General features: G+C 47.4%; 1 protein-coding gene across 1 annotated transcript; it reads right to left on the bottom strand.

Annotated features, from left to right (window-relative positions):
- Positions 1–313: 313 nt before the first annotated feature.
- On the bottom strand, positions 314–13859 carry MIGA2 (mitoguardin 2). Its single transcript, XM_009286910.1, has 15 exons — positions 13620–13859; positions 12735–12945; positions 11634–11746; positions 9143–9260; positions 8506–8645; positions 6786–6903; positions 6500–6600; positions 5911–6026; positions 5430–5502; positions 4677–4763; positions 3903–4001; positions 3254–3388; positions 2442–2495; positions 1377–1493; positions 314–744 (listed from the first exon to the last, which is right to left on the bottom strand). Exons 1-15 carry the CDS (start codon positions 13713–13715, stop codon positions 544–546), a joined length of 1779 nt encoding a protein of 592 aa, XP_009285185.1. The 5' UTR covers positions 13716–13859; the 3' UTR covers positions 314–543.
- Between the last annotated feature and the right edge of the window lie 221 nt (positions 13860–14080).

The following is a 14080-nucleotide window of genomic DNA, read 5'->3' as shown; positions in this document are numbered from 1 at the left end:
ATATTGCCCTATTCAAGAGAATTGGGCAAAAATCTGGGCCCAGGCAGTTCGTGATTTGTATGACACATTAAAAATAATAATAATAATAATACAGGAAGGTAAGGTGGAACAAAGAAGAAATTCAAACCATAAGCTGGCAAGTGGTCCTGGATCCATCCCAGCAAACACTACTGGCTACAAAAAGCAGAAGGTCCCACCAGGTTGCTGTGTGTTGAAATAGCCTTGCTGCCACCACTGAGCATTGCAGGTAGTTTTATCCATCTCTGGGAGGAAAAAGGTCCTTGTACAAAACTGTTTTAAAAATAATAATAATAATAATAATAAACAGGAAGGTGGAACAAAGAAGAAATTCAAACCATAAGCTGGCAAGTGGTCCTGGATCCATCCCAGCAAACACTACTGGCTACAAAAAGCAGAAGGTCCCACCAGGTTGCTGTGTGTTGAAATAGCCTTGCTGCCACCACTGAGCATTGCAGGTAGTTTTATCCATCTCTGGGAGGAAAAAGGTCCTTGTACAAAACTGTTTTCCTCCCCTGACTGACATCAGATGAGCTCCTTCAGCGACTCATTTTCACCAGGAAGCGTGCCGTTCATCTCGGGGGAAGTCTCAGTGCCCAGGTATCCCAAGAGGATCTCACTGCGCCGCCGCGACAGCTGCAAAATGTCTTCTGCCAGTGACTGCACTGTTGTGTATCTCACATTGTCCAAATCAAACATGTCCTTCAGATACTGTACTATCTGGTGCTGCAAAGACAAAAGGAAGGTTTACAGTAAAGAGACTTCCTCTCACCTGCAAATACCAGCTGCCTGGACTGCAGCAAGTAGAGGACCCCATAAGGAATTCTGCACATCTGCCACCTGGGCGAAGATCTGCTTCAGGCTGGGTATTACTTTTGTGGCTAAATCCCCTCATGCCTCTAGAACAGGACAGCAGAGCTCATGAAGTCAGGAAAGCAATGCTGATGTCCGTGGCAATATCCATGCAAACATTTAATGAATGCAACACAGCCTCTCATGATACTATCTACGAGATCAAGAGGATTTAGGCTTCAAGACCAAATACATAACTTGTAAGATCCCATGTACTCTTAGACAACATATTCTTTCAGCATATGCGCCCGTAACCTTTTCCAATACTGATGGTATAAATTGATCTCATCACACATTTTTGCTATCAGCTATGGTAAATTGTGATGGGAATTCTTATCAACCTGAATTCAGCAATCCACATCTCAAAAAACAGTGATTTTTAGAAGGCTTTTGTAGGTAGTCAAGTTTCTTAATGCCATGTCAGTCATCAAAAGCACACATCTGCAGCTTTAAGCCTGAAGACAGCATTAGTCCCACACAGATTCGGTACAGAGAAGCCATCTTACCTTGAAGAAACTGCAGACTTCAGATAGCTGCTGCTTGGGCCCCAGAAAACCAAAGGCTAGAACAGGACTGACATGCTCCGATACGGAGTAGAAATGAGAGATAAAGCCATCTGGTACCTGACACAGGGAAGGGAAGAATTGGTCAGTCTTGGTTCTCAGACAGAATTACCAGCTTATTCCATATCAAATTCCATGCCAGAAAGCACCGTGCTTCAGTAACTGAAGTTAAAAGCTACTTAAGAACATCTCTTCCTGCAGAATTACATTTATCTTTCAGATCCCTTGAAGGATGACTAGAGCTTTCTATCTTCATGTTTCTAAACTACTATTTCAGGAGGAAAATAAATAGAAGAAAATGAAAGGCAACCATCAGGCAGTCTTTATAGACTCTATTTATAATCTCCGGACCAAGCCAGGAAAGGACATGCAAATATCCAAGACAGAGCTACTGCATGACAGCACCAATACGGCTTCCAACGCTCTCATTTCTCTTTGTACCATCTCGTACCAGCTGGTTGTGGGACAGGAGCTGAAAACTTGCCAGAGGCCACAGACCCTGTGGCAGAACTGGGGTTGTGAAGTTGCGGCTTCCTGTTCCCCAGGTCCATGAACTCATCTGCTGTGATACTTTAGAAAGCCACAGATTTAAGGGAAACGCATCAAGTAATAGCTAGTCAGCAGTCAGCGCTGGGAAGCGGAGAAGCGCATGAGCCATTCATTGCGCTGCCAGCAGGGGAACTACAATTCAGGAGCAGCCCCTTGTTGCTTGGTGTCTGTGACCATTCCTACGGTATTGTGAGCGGGGAGAGGGAATACCAGACAGGCAATGATGTCTTTTTAATCCTCACATTAAGAAAAAGGGAGAATAAACTCAGACTGATTCAGTAAGACACTGGCATGGCACTGGAGCAATGACGGCAGGACTCCAGTGCTCTAAAGCATCACAAAGAATGCGATTCAGTTCAGTCTTATACCACTTAGATTTTGTATTTTGTCAAGATCTAGGTGTTATCTTTTCAGCTTCAAACACATTAGATTCTTTCCCTTTTAATTAATTTTGCTTACCATCAGCAGCCTCCTTTTTGCTTTCAGAACTGACCAGCAGGCAGTTGCTAGAGCCTACAATTAACGGAGAGAGACCATCAGTTACTGGAATTACTTTTCAAAAAAAAACCAAAAACAAACCAAAAAAAGGTTTACCAACACATTGCCATCAAAGTATCAAAGCAGTGGCCCTTTTGCGCCAACAACTCTAAAATTAGTGACAAAATCGAAGTGAACTGGAAGCAGATTTAGCCGCTCCAGATCCATTCCAGAAAAGCCAAAGTGTTTTTGAAGATCGCTAATATGATCTGACACAGCTGCCAAACACCCCAGAATGCAGACTGTAAGCAGACAGCTGTTACAAGGTGCCTCCCAACCATCTTCTTCTCAGTCTGTGAAACTAATCAGTCTTAAATATGCAGCTGGGGGCCAGGACTAGAGGAAAGCGCTGCTATTTGAGCCTCACTGTCTGCGGAGGTACCACCAGAATGAATGGCCAGGTGCGAAGAGCCACACTTGTTCTTCCCTACATTTTGATCCTCTTATCCTCATTCATGATAATATGCGGTGTCATCTTTTAACATCTCCATGGCATCACTGATAAATGCCGCTAGAGAAATAAGTCTATTGGAGCCAACCAGATGCTTTCAAATTAAGGAAAGCTTTCCTGTAAACAATTTACATGTACCAGAAGATTGTTGTTTAGAGCTTCAGGAAAGCATGGTATTTCTAAAGAGAAAATTCAGCTCAGCCAGCACAGCCGAGTTTATACTCTTTCCTAGCCTTGGCACTGAGATCTCATGCTCAGCACAAGGATTAAGCGTTTAACGTACCGTCTCCTTGAAGCTGTCAGAGAGCCATCGGTTGCGCAGCACAGCCAGCACAGAGGAGGGCGGGTTCTCCAGATCCTCAAAAGCATCCATGAGGATGAAGTCCAGCACGATATCAAAGAAACTCATGCACACCACCTGTCAGAGAGCAGAACAGTCTGTAAATGAAACGGGTTTAAAAAAAGGAGATAGACTTTACTCTTTTGCTTTGAAGCAACAAAATGTAATGAGATGAAGTTTGCCACCAAGGCAGGAGGACTGTACGCTCAGTGTGTACACTCAGTTCACAGCCCCCAGAGAGGGGCTGGCCAAGAGACTTATTAATCCTGTGTCCAGGAAAAGCCCGGTCAAAAGGCAAACAAATCTTACAGACCTACGGACAGTAGCTTGTGCCCTCTAGAAAAAGTTGGGATTTTGAGTTGGGGTTTTGGGTTTGGCTTTTTTAACCACAGTATTGCTGACATTGCTGAAGGCAAGGTTTGCCATGAAGTTTAAACACCCCAACAGCCAGTTTTCCCCCCACCCTCCCCAACAACGTACGATTGCAAAATAATCGTATTTCAGCAGCAGTTCTTTCACTCCTGGGCTGTTCCTACATATTCATTATCCTCCAACTCCTCTGCAACTTTCTAGAGAGAACGTCTTTACCAACCCCTCTTCCCTCCAGCTCCTGCTGAGTGGTCGGCCAGGTCTCTTGCTTCAGTGCATAATGCAGCATCTCCTCGTAGCTTTCCAGAAAAGCTTTGGGATTCTGGGAGAGCAGAGAAACAAAACACTTCAGAAGGTACAACAGTTGCGGGCACATTTCACCAAAGTTTGACTACTCTATTCTGAGCTAACATCAACATCAATGCACGCGACTGGCTGAAGTTCTTCGCCAAAACACTCTTTGTGCAGAAAGAGAGAATTTGTTCCTGGGAGGCGTGGATTGCCCCAAGTTCAGCTGTGACTCAAAGCACCCACGTTGCTCCATTTTCTTCAAGGAAGTAGCTAGAGACACCTGTAAGCAAACCAAGCCAGTAAGGGACTAACGCTGTGCAAGCGACAATCTCCCTGTTTAGGGGATAACCAGTGACTAAGCCAGTGATCTGAGAGCTGGTATGCGGTCGATGCAAAGGTTTGATTCTCTTTTCCATTTCCTATATTCCTTGAGATGATGCCATTGCTGATGCACAGCCTGTACCCTCTGTTTGCTCCAGTGAGGCACAGTATCAAACTGTGGACAAGAGCTGCACAGAGAGGTTCTTTCAAGAGAATTTGGTTAAACAAGATTAAAAGCACGGGCATTTTACTTCTTGCAATAGTCACCAGCATACAGATGAAGTTTTCTCCTTCCAAGACACTGGAAAAACTCTGGGTTGGGATGGAGGAACAAGTGGTCCCTGTGCTCACAAGACACAGCTGAGTTGTTATACAAACTTCCTACCTTTTCAGCTTTTGTCATCAGTCCTATCACCATTTGCTTCCCAACCTCCCCAAAAAACAGTTGATTGCTTTCATCCTCCAGCAGCTCCTGCAAAGGGAACACAAGAAGTCTCCTGTGAACACCTACACCCACATGAATTCTGAGTTGGGAGAAGAAAGGACAGGACACAAAGCAGTGCAATGCTGCATACACCAGTATCGTTAACCTTTAATAAGCTGGAGTCTAGAAAACAAGACTGCTCTCTCCAGGAAGCGAGTTTAAAATTAGGCTGAAAGACTGGAATCAGCAAGAACGGAGGCACGGGAGCCACGGCGTGGCAGTGGGGCCAGGGCACAAAAGCTGCTGTTCAGGCTCTAGACATACATTGCTAGGATGCAGATCGCAGTAAGGAGAAGGAAACCTTGCTCCCCCACTTCAGAGGTTTGACTCCAGCCCAGTGAAAAGCTCTTAAGTGGGCGTAGCAGCTCCTGAGCAGCTCTGAAATTACCAAACTTTCACTTCCCAGAACTAAACTAGTGTCAGTGGCCATGTAACCACCGCTCAAGCTGGGCACAGCGACCAGGGGATCCTCTCCCTCTCCAAATCAAATCGATCAGGACGGGATTACAGTTAAGCAAGGGGAGCTTGGGCTGCTGCTGCTTCTGCTTTTACTTGCTCTAGAGGGGCAAAGACTTCACCCTTGCATGGGCAGAGGAGAACGTGCTGCTGGCAGCAACACGCCGCAGGAACCCAGGAGCCTCGAGCTGTTCTCACCTGGAAGGCCTGCCTGACGCAATGCAGCTTCGCGAGGAAATCCTGGTCGCTGTAGCAGCCAAGGAGCTCTGTCCTAGAGGGAAAGGGGAAGGATTGCATAAATTTCAGCTCTCCCAATGTCTGTGTTCCTAACAACTATGCTCCCCTAAAAAAAATAATTCCCAATCTGTGCCTACGAGGAAGTAACAACCGCATTCCCTTTGTACAGGTCACTGGGGGACCAGACCACCTCTGCGAAGGCTATTACAGCACAGGACTATGCCAGCCAGCCACACAGAACAGTCATATTTCCCATTATTAATTTCCTGGGACAATTACTCTTTCTTAACATGTGTCCCCTAAAATCTGGGGCTAGTTCCCTAGCAAGTTTTTGCCCCCAAAGCGTTATTCTGGTTATAGGGCTGCTCAAAGGCAAATAATGTGTTCACACTGCTCAAAGGAGCCTTGACACAAGGACCCACAACTCCAGCTGGCACTTCACCTCAGCGTCCGGCACGCAACTTTCCCTTCTTTCACTAACTGCAGAGCTTCTTCATAGGCTGCTACTGGCTTAGAGAGGTGGAATGGTATTTCCTCAAAGTGGAGAGAGTCAAAGAGCTGTAGAGGTGGCAAGAGGCATGGAAGAACAAAATGATCTTGTTAAATATTTGCAAATACTCAGAGACTGCACACAAGCAAGGTATGCCTTCTTCAGCTAGCAAACTTTTGTCAGTGCCAGTTATTTCATGCAAAGATATTTCTTTTCCCAACAGTTTCAAAGCTGTCTCGGCTCTGACACAGCTCAGTATCACCTAAAATTTACACAACCAAGCCACATTACATTAGATTTACAGTACTTTCCTAGCTGTTATGGCATGTTTTCTACAGTAGATAGGAAGATGACATGGAAATGCTGGTTGGAAAGGCCCCTAATGAAACAGCTTCTCCTAACATCCATCATGAACCTCCCAGCTTGGGGCTGTTGCTCCCTGTTGTATCATCTTCCTCTACCAAGATGTGTTTGGCTCCACTGCCTTTGTGGCTCCCCTCCAAGCAGCTGGACTGCTACACACAGCTGAAACTTAAGTCACCTCTGCTGCAGAGAAGAAGGAGTCCTCGGAAATTGAGCTGTCTTCATCATCTGTCCGAAGCCGCAATGACCCATCCGTCAACGGAAGCATTAAAGTCTTCTCTGGAGGAGAGGAAGAAGTTGCATGTATTGGAGTTTATGGACTACCACTCCTCTTAGCCACTGTGCTCTCCCTCCCACCCCCACAAACAGCACTTTGTCACCACTTCATTGCCTAGCTTACAGAAAAGATGCAAAATCAGAAAAGAAACTGGTCTTCTAATGCATTTCTAACCCAGCTCCCATACCCAGATCCAGCAGCATGCTGTCTGACTGAAGCGAAGACCCAAACTCTTCCTGGAGGTGGTAGGCTCGGTGCAAGAGGGACTCCAGCTTCTCGGCGAACTCCCTTTTCTGGGACTCCTCCTTGAACACACATAAATGCCACCCTTAGTTAGCCAACTGAGCAGAGACAGATTGACAGCACAAATACGGAAGGAAATTTTCAGTAAAATGGGATTTACAGTTTGCAGATTAAATGATTTAAGAACAAAACAAAAAAAAAGAGTGATTACAGTTTGCAGATTAAATGATTTAAGAAAAACAAAACAAAACAAAAAAAAGAGTGAGAGAGGACTCATTAATTCTACAATGCAGCTAATAACACAAGGGGAGGGAAGCTTCTACACAGCCCATTCAAACCCTCTGGCTTTTTAGCTTTACAATTTTGTTTTCCTGTTAAAAAAGGAAGAAAAAGCTTTAGAACTTTAATGTGCCATCCAGAAAAACAGGTATTTTAATGAGTTATAGATCACTTAATTCTCCTGACTTGTGACTTTAGCCTAATTTCAAGAGGGAATCACATCAGAAAACGTGTGTTGAATACAACAGAGTATCCAGAACTGGGTAACAGAGTAAGAGTCCTTGGATTAAGGTGCTGGGCATAAGCAAAGTTTGCTGTAAGCAGCACAGGAGGATAGGGGGGAAAAAAAAAAAATAGGGAGAAAAATAAGACTTACACAGCATCTTGCCTTCATGCCCCTGTGTCTGCGTGAGTATCTCACCCAGAAGATAGAAGCATTAACAAGAAGCACAAAATCTATTTTGATAATGAATCAACTGTTTTTAGGTCAGTTTTAGAAATACTATGGGACTCTTCAAGGACAGACAACAAGAGAATCTAGATTTGACTTGGATAAATATTATCCACCACCAAAGACAAATATCCCACATACTTACTACACCAGGCCCTGTTTATAAGAGGCTGGGAACACTTTTTGCCAGCGAGAACTCCTGGAGAGTTGGGAGTTTAGCTCTTTTCACAGTCCTGAGCTACAGCTGCTCTCTTTAGCTTCATGATTGACACTGAGCCTTTCTAGTTTGGATCTCCTCTTGTCAGAGGTCTTCCCTGCATAGTCCTCAAGTCCAAGACAACAAGGCGTTGTCCTATAATACTTGTTTCTGTAGCCATATGCAAAACGAGTTACACATCCCCCTGACCCACTTGCTCAGTGAGCAGGGGCATACTTAGCTCCTACCGAGTTACCACTTCACTTGACTCATTAATACATGCAGGCAGCCAGCCTCTGCTTCTCCACCCAGCTTCCTAGGAAGTGATAGTGACCATCAAGATCTCCACTTTCAAATGTGTTAAAAAGTTACAGACACAACACTGCCAAGCAAAAAGCTATTTCTTTCTCTCCGGTGCTGTATTTGTTACAGTCTTTTCCTACCGCAGCCTCTGCTGCTGGAGGACTCGCATGACAGTGACTGACATGATGCTGGAAGGTGGGCAGAAAAGCTGGGGAACGAGGGGGCGAGACTTATTAAAAAGAAAAAGAAATTAAAAACACCCACTCGCATTGCATAAGGAAGCCACAGATATAGACAGCTCTTAAACAGAGTCTGGCCCAACTCTGCCCTTAATTTGCTCTTCTTTTAACCTCCTAATTACTGCTTCCAGCACCAGGGCTGGTCTTTCAGCATGTTCCTCCAGCTGGCAAACGCAAGGAAAAAGGGGGGACCTACCTCGGGGATGTTCTCAGACATGCTCTCTTGCCGTTTCTTGCTGTCCCAGGGCACGGGGGTGCTGGTACTAGCATTGTCCCTCTGCCTGATGGTCAACGCCTGCTCCCACTTCTGCAGGGCCTCCTCAAACAGCTCCATGCCTGCCAGTGCAACCAAATACAGGCTGTGACAGTCCCAGGCCACTTAGGAACAAAGCGATACAGCATGAGCCTTTGCTCACTCAGACAATCCAGTGAAGAGGGAAGCCTCTCCCCAACTGATAAGAAAGAACAAATGTATTCTACTTCTTAGATTAAGAATTTGGATGAGAAGTTAAGGAGGACATCCCCAAACCGGTTAAAACATCAACCGTGTTACTTCCAAAATACTGTTCTCCACACAAGGTGAGCCTGTTGCTCAAAGAACAGTATTTTGGAAGTAAATTATTCACTGAGAAAACAGTGAAATGTTTCTTCAGGAGAAGAAGATGGGATTTCTATAACTAACAAGTGACTGAGTTTGAGTCAAGAGTGGGAGAGCGCTTCCTATTAGAGCTCTACATTGAGCTGCTGATGCTCTATGTCAATTTACACCCTGTTTTTGCTCTCACAGTGATAAACAACCCCCCCAGGGTGATGTTACCCTTGTGCTTGTTTACCTTGAACGTAGAGGCTTTCTGCACTGGAATCACCAATGGCTCCAGCATCCCCCATTGCCTGGGCCTCCCACATCCCTGCTGACGCTGGTGTTGGACTCGAAGAGTTGACTGCTACCATCTGTAGGAAAGCAGCAGAAAGCAGCAAATACCTTTTGAATTCTCTCCCATGGTAGCAGCGTTAAGACCACACAAACACCACCACCAGATAAGCCATCTCCCTTCCCCACGTTTGCCCTTGTGCTCCCCCTTACTGGTACTCCCTGGCCTGGGAAGGGGAAGGTATCAAGGGTTACTGGCTCCCTCCCACTTGGGTTTATGCTACGCTGTCAACTGCCGAGAGCTGTACGATGCTGAGAGGGGAGGCGAGGTGAGAAGTCCTCCCCTTCTCCACCCAGCACCACAGCCATGTCTTTGAAAGGACAGAAAGTTGTGTGGAAAATACCTTCCAAACCAATCTACACTGACGCTTCACTAGGAAACGGCAAGCTGTACAACGGTGAGCACTAGCAGGAGAGCACTGATGGAGGGGACAGCCCGAGAACGCTCCAAAGCAATCGCTACAAAGGCACAAGGATTTTGATAGAAAGTTCATGTCAGCCGCAGCTGTCCGCACAAAAAACACTGGAAGTGGGCAGAAGCGACCACAGTCCAAACGAAGGAACAGATTACCAGCAAAAATACAGCTGAGGACTTTGGCCAGGGGGATCCTCGCTCTTCTCTTTGTAACCAAACCTTCTCCTGGGAGGGCTGGGCACTAAGATCCACACGGCAAACTGTCAGCTTTCTCCAATTTCACACTAGCGCATAAACGTGTCTTAAAGTCTGACCCAATAAAGTGCTGGGTTCAAACACTAGCAACGACCAGTGTTTTCAAATGGCTTAGAGAAGGATGTCCAAATGTGAGCCTGATACTAGAAAAAAGCTACAATAATCATCTGACAGATGAATTCTTGCCCTGCCTCCATTGATTAATCTCTGTGGAGTTGTTAATAAATCACCTTGAGATCCAGAACTGCAAATCATCAGTTCACTGCTGCTGACTTATTTACTAGATGGCAAAGAGCCCCAGGAAGCAGACGAGAGAGCAGGCAGAAACTGCAGCTGTGCGAAGGATGAGCTGTTTTCCCATCAAGTAACATGAAAGCAGTGAGTACGGTGTCACAGACGCTCAGCTCCCACACAATGAAGGGGGTACGGGAACAGATGCCTCTCCGTGTGGATATCCCCACCCATGCACCAGCAGCGGAAAAAGGAACTTAGATAGTTTTTTATCTAAAGAGAAACAGACTTCAGCGATACAAAACCCAGACAGCATCTGTGGGAAGGGAGAAGCCGCGGGGGAATTAAATGGACGTGAGAGTCCCTGCAGGGGGAGGGAGGCCAGAGCTGGACACCCCTTGGTCCTCACTGACACATCCCATCGTATCCCAGTAACCCCAGGGGAATACTGGTGCAGGGCTGCACGCCCAGCGCCGTGCCGGCACTGCCGCCTGCTGGAGACACACTTTGGCCAGCACAGATTTCTGGCAACTTTCTGGTGCTTTAACCGTACAGGACAAGCTAAAATACAGCAATGCCTGCACATACTGTAGGGTGTTGGTGGCCGACAGCTCCCTTCGAAGGGGTGATTTTTCCCTCTTCTTGTCCCAGCATTGCTAACCAGCCACCGAGCCCAGGCGGGTGATGCCAAGGGGGTGTTTTGCAGTAAGTCGCAGTGCACGAAGCTGCAGAGGTTCGCTTGTGCCGCCCACTGCTCCAACAGCACTACACGAGGCTTTGAGCAGTGGGGATGTAAAACAGGTCTTGAAGCCACAAACGCTCCCCGGCGCTTCTGCGCTTGGTCTCACAAGAGGTGGATATAAGCAGTGATGGCTTCTCCTGCCTGGTTAAGCCTGAATTACCTGTATTTATAGGCTGCTTTTGGCTTTGGAGGAGGTAGAATGACTAGGCTGTGTTCTCGACCTGCACTGTTTCCCGAACAGAACTATCAGATTTTGGTAGTTAACTTGGTTTTTACAACCAAGCAACCTGTGAGCAGCCCCAGCAAAGGAGGGCTGTACTGGCACAGGGGCTGCGGGGCCACCCAAAGCCCCACCACGGAGGGAAGCAAACAAGCTCCCAGTTGCTGTGAGACCCAACAACAACCCAGCCTTGTTCTCGAGGGGGTCACAGACAGCCCCGAGGAATCATGGCCATGTCCCACACGCAAGTCCCTCCTGCAGCCCCTCGTTGGCCAAAGAAGTGGGATGTACCCTGGGGCTCTTGGCCCCGGGAAAATGCTGCTCTGATTTCATGCAGGCAACTCCAGACAGTCACTGCAAAGTTAATATCAGAACACGCCCTACAATTACGCTGTAACCTGTTCTGCTCCAAAAGCTTTGGCTTTATCCATCAGCCAGTGCAAGCCCAAGGACTCGGTGATCTTGTTACAGGTAGGTGCACTCCTATCTCCCAGCGCTGATTCTTCCAGCCCAGCCAAGAAGGTCCTTACCGAGGCGAGGCTGTGGGAGGAACTGGAATGTTTGCTGGGCTCGATGGAGGAAATCCCACTGAGCGTGTCATTGCTCTTGCTACCAGGACTCTGGACTCTCTTGCTGGAGTATCCTGCAGTTGGGAAGGTCAAACAAAAACAGGATTTTAGGCCAGGTTCACTGCAGCTGTGAATAGGGAGGGGAACATCGCCCTGTCAGGTGTGACTGCGGATGGGCAAAGCAGCATCCAATACCTAGAAATGAGTCACGGATCTCCTGTATGCTCTGTTTTGCTCTGAGGCACTAAGAAAGGTGGTATCAGTGGGGATCTGAGGCTGAGGAATGAGTATTTATTCACCACTTATGGATGGCAGGAGGCAAGCACAAGTGGAAAGCATCAAGGAAGAACTCCTCCAGCTTCCCTCAGGCCAGGCAGGGCATGGACATCACTCCCTTGGTTATTATTAAAAATGCTTAAAGATTTTCATATGTTTCACAACACAAATGCTTAGTCCCTAAAGTGCTTTGCTGAGGACGTCAGTCAGTCTTACCCCAAAAATCAATACAAGCAGGTGAAGAAGGTGCCCACGGTCCAGGAGCCACCGCAGAGCTTCTTGCCCACGGTCCAGGAGCCACCGCAGAGCTGGACAGACACTTCTGACTCCCCAGCCTGGCCCAGGCCACCCTCCTCTCCACCGCCCAGCCTCGCCAACGCGGCTGCGCACGGGACCCCCGGGTCAGGCGTCATATTGGCATCACCGAGATCAATACGCAACCAGGTCACCGTCTGCCCCAGGCCGTTATTATCGGGGGAAGCATGGCGCAACGGGTCCACAGTCTTTCTGTAGGAGGGGGATGGGAACTGCAAACCTTGGTGAAAACCTCAGTGTCACTTTTTTCTCGCAAGGGCTTTAAGCTCAGGGTCTCTCCCTTTCCTCTGCTAACCCTGTGTTCATGGCACTGTGCTTCAGGCTTCTAATTTCATTCTGCATCGATGCACTACACAAATGGCTTTGCTCTCCTCTCCCCTCAGCTGTCAGGAACTTCCCATCGCTCCCTGAACACCCTCTTTGCTCCCTCACGAAAAGCTTTTGGGGATTTTCCCTTTTTGCAAGGCCAACCTTTCTTCACGGAGGAGACCCTTCTGGTTGGCAAGATGGGCACTGTGATCCCTCCAGGCTTAAAGCCGGACTTCTCCGGAGCAATCTGCTTCTTTCGACGACGACGACGCTTCAGCTGATGAGCTGCAAGAGCCAACGCAACTGTCCCGAGAGCTGTAGCAAACAGCACCTTACGCAGGCCTGGAGAGAGCCGCAGCTGAGAGAAGACAGACTTTAAACACAAAAGATATGAAAGAGCAACAATGAAAAAACAATTCCACCACCCTCTTTTTTTTTTTTTTCATAAGCAGTCTTAAACATAAGACACCTTGGCATTCCCCCTCCCACCTACAAAACACAGCCCCTGCTACACAACTAAGACTTAGCAGCAGAGAAACTGCAGAGCATCATTTTGACAGAATCTGGAGAACTTGGTCTCAATTCTCATTGCCAAAACACCCTGCAAAAATCTGCACGCGGCCCATAACAGATGCAATCCAGGTTACCCAAATTCAATTCTTAAACCCTGGTATGTAGCTGAGCTTTATTACCCCAAGTGTTGCGTTACTACAAGTGGGAAATGTATTAATCATCTTTAAAACAAAAGTCTTTTTTTAGTGCCTTTGAAGAAGAGACAGGTTGAGCCTGTGCGTTCTCCCGGGAAGGGATGTGGGAAGCCCTTCTCTCCCCTCTCCCTGCACCAAGCCCACCCTGAGCAGCTCTCTCCCACCACCCCAAACTCTCCATGCGATTCTTACAAACCCTCAAACTGCCCCGATCCCCCCCAGCATCACCCCGTCATGCCTCTGTCCCTCAAAACTAACACAGACTCTTCTCTCTCTACAGACAACCCCCAAAGAGAAAACCCAAGGAACCCGACAGAAAAGCTTTTCCTGCTTGTTGTACCTGCCCAAACGTCGTGTAAACAAACACAGGGATCTCTGCCACGGTCATTGCCAAGGCCTGGATGATGGACATTCCCTCTGTCCTTCTAAATGCCATGTCTGAACGAGGATCTCGGCACCTCCAGGAGCCACAAAAGGGAAGGGCACTTGCGGATGCTGCGTGAGCTGCTCACAAAGAAATCCAACTTTTCTCTGACATCTGGCTCAGAGTCCTGGGGTCGGCCTTCATCCAGCAATCCTCCTCCTGCAGGAAGAGGAGAAAAATCAGGTGAGTGAAGGGAACACACGACCTGCACCTCCTTGTACTGCACTTCACAAACCACACACCGGGTCACTTGGAGCAGTAATGCCGCTAGAGCCAAGCAGGAGATCTAAAGCATCTTCTCACCAACAGCAGCAATTTTTTTGCTTGTCCTACCAACCACAGGGGCAGATTTCCAAACTGCTCTACAGCAGCAGCAT

The sequence above is a fragment of the Aptenodytes forsteri genome, unplaced genomic scaffold, assembly GCF_000699145.1.
Source record: "Aptenodytes forsteri isolate BGI_AS27 unplaced genomic scaffold, ASM69914v1 Scaffold136, whole genome shotgun sequence".
Taxonomy (NCBI): domain Eukaryota; kingdom Metazoa; phylum Chordata; class Aves; order Sphenisciformes; family Spheniscidae; genus Aptenodytes; species Aptenodytes forsteri.
The sequence above is the reverse complement of the archived record's forward strand: the minus strand, read 5'-3'. Positions and strand labels throughout refer to the sequence as shown.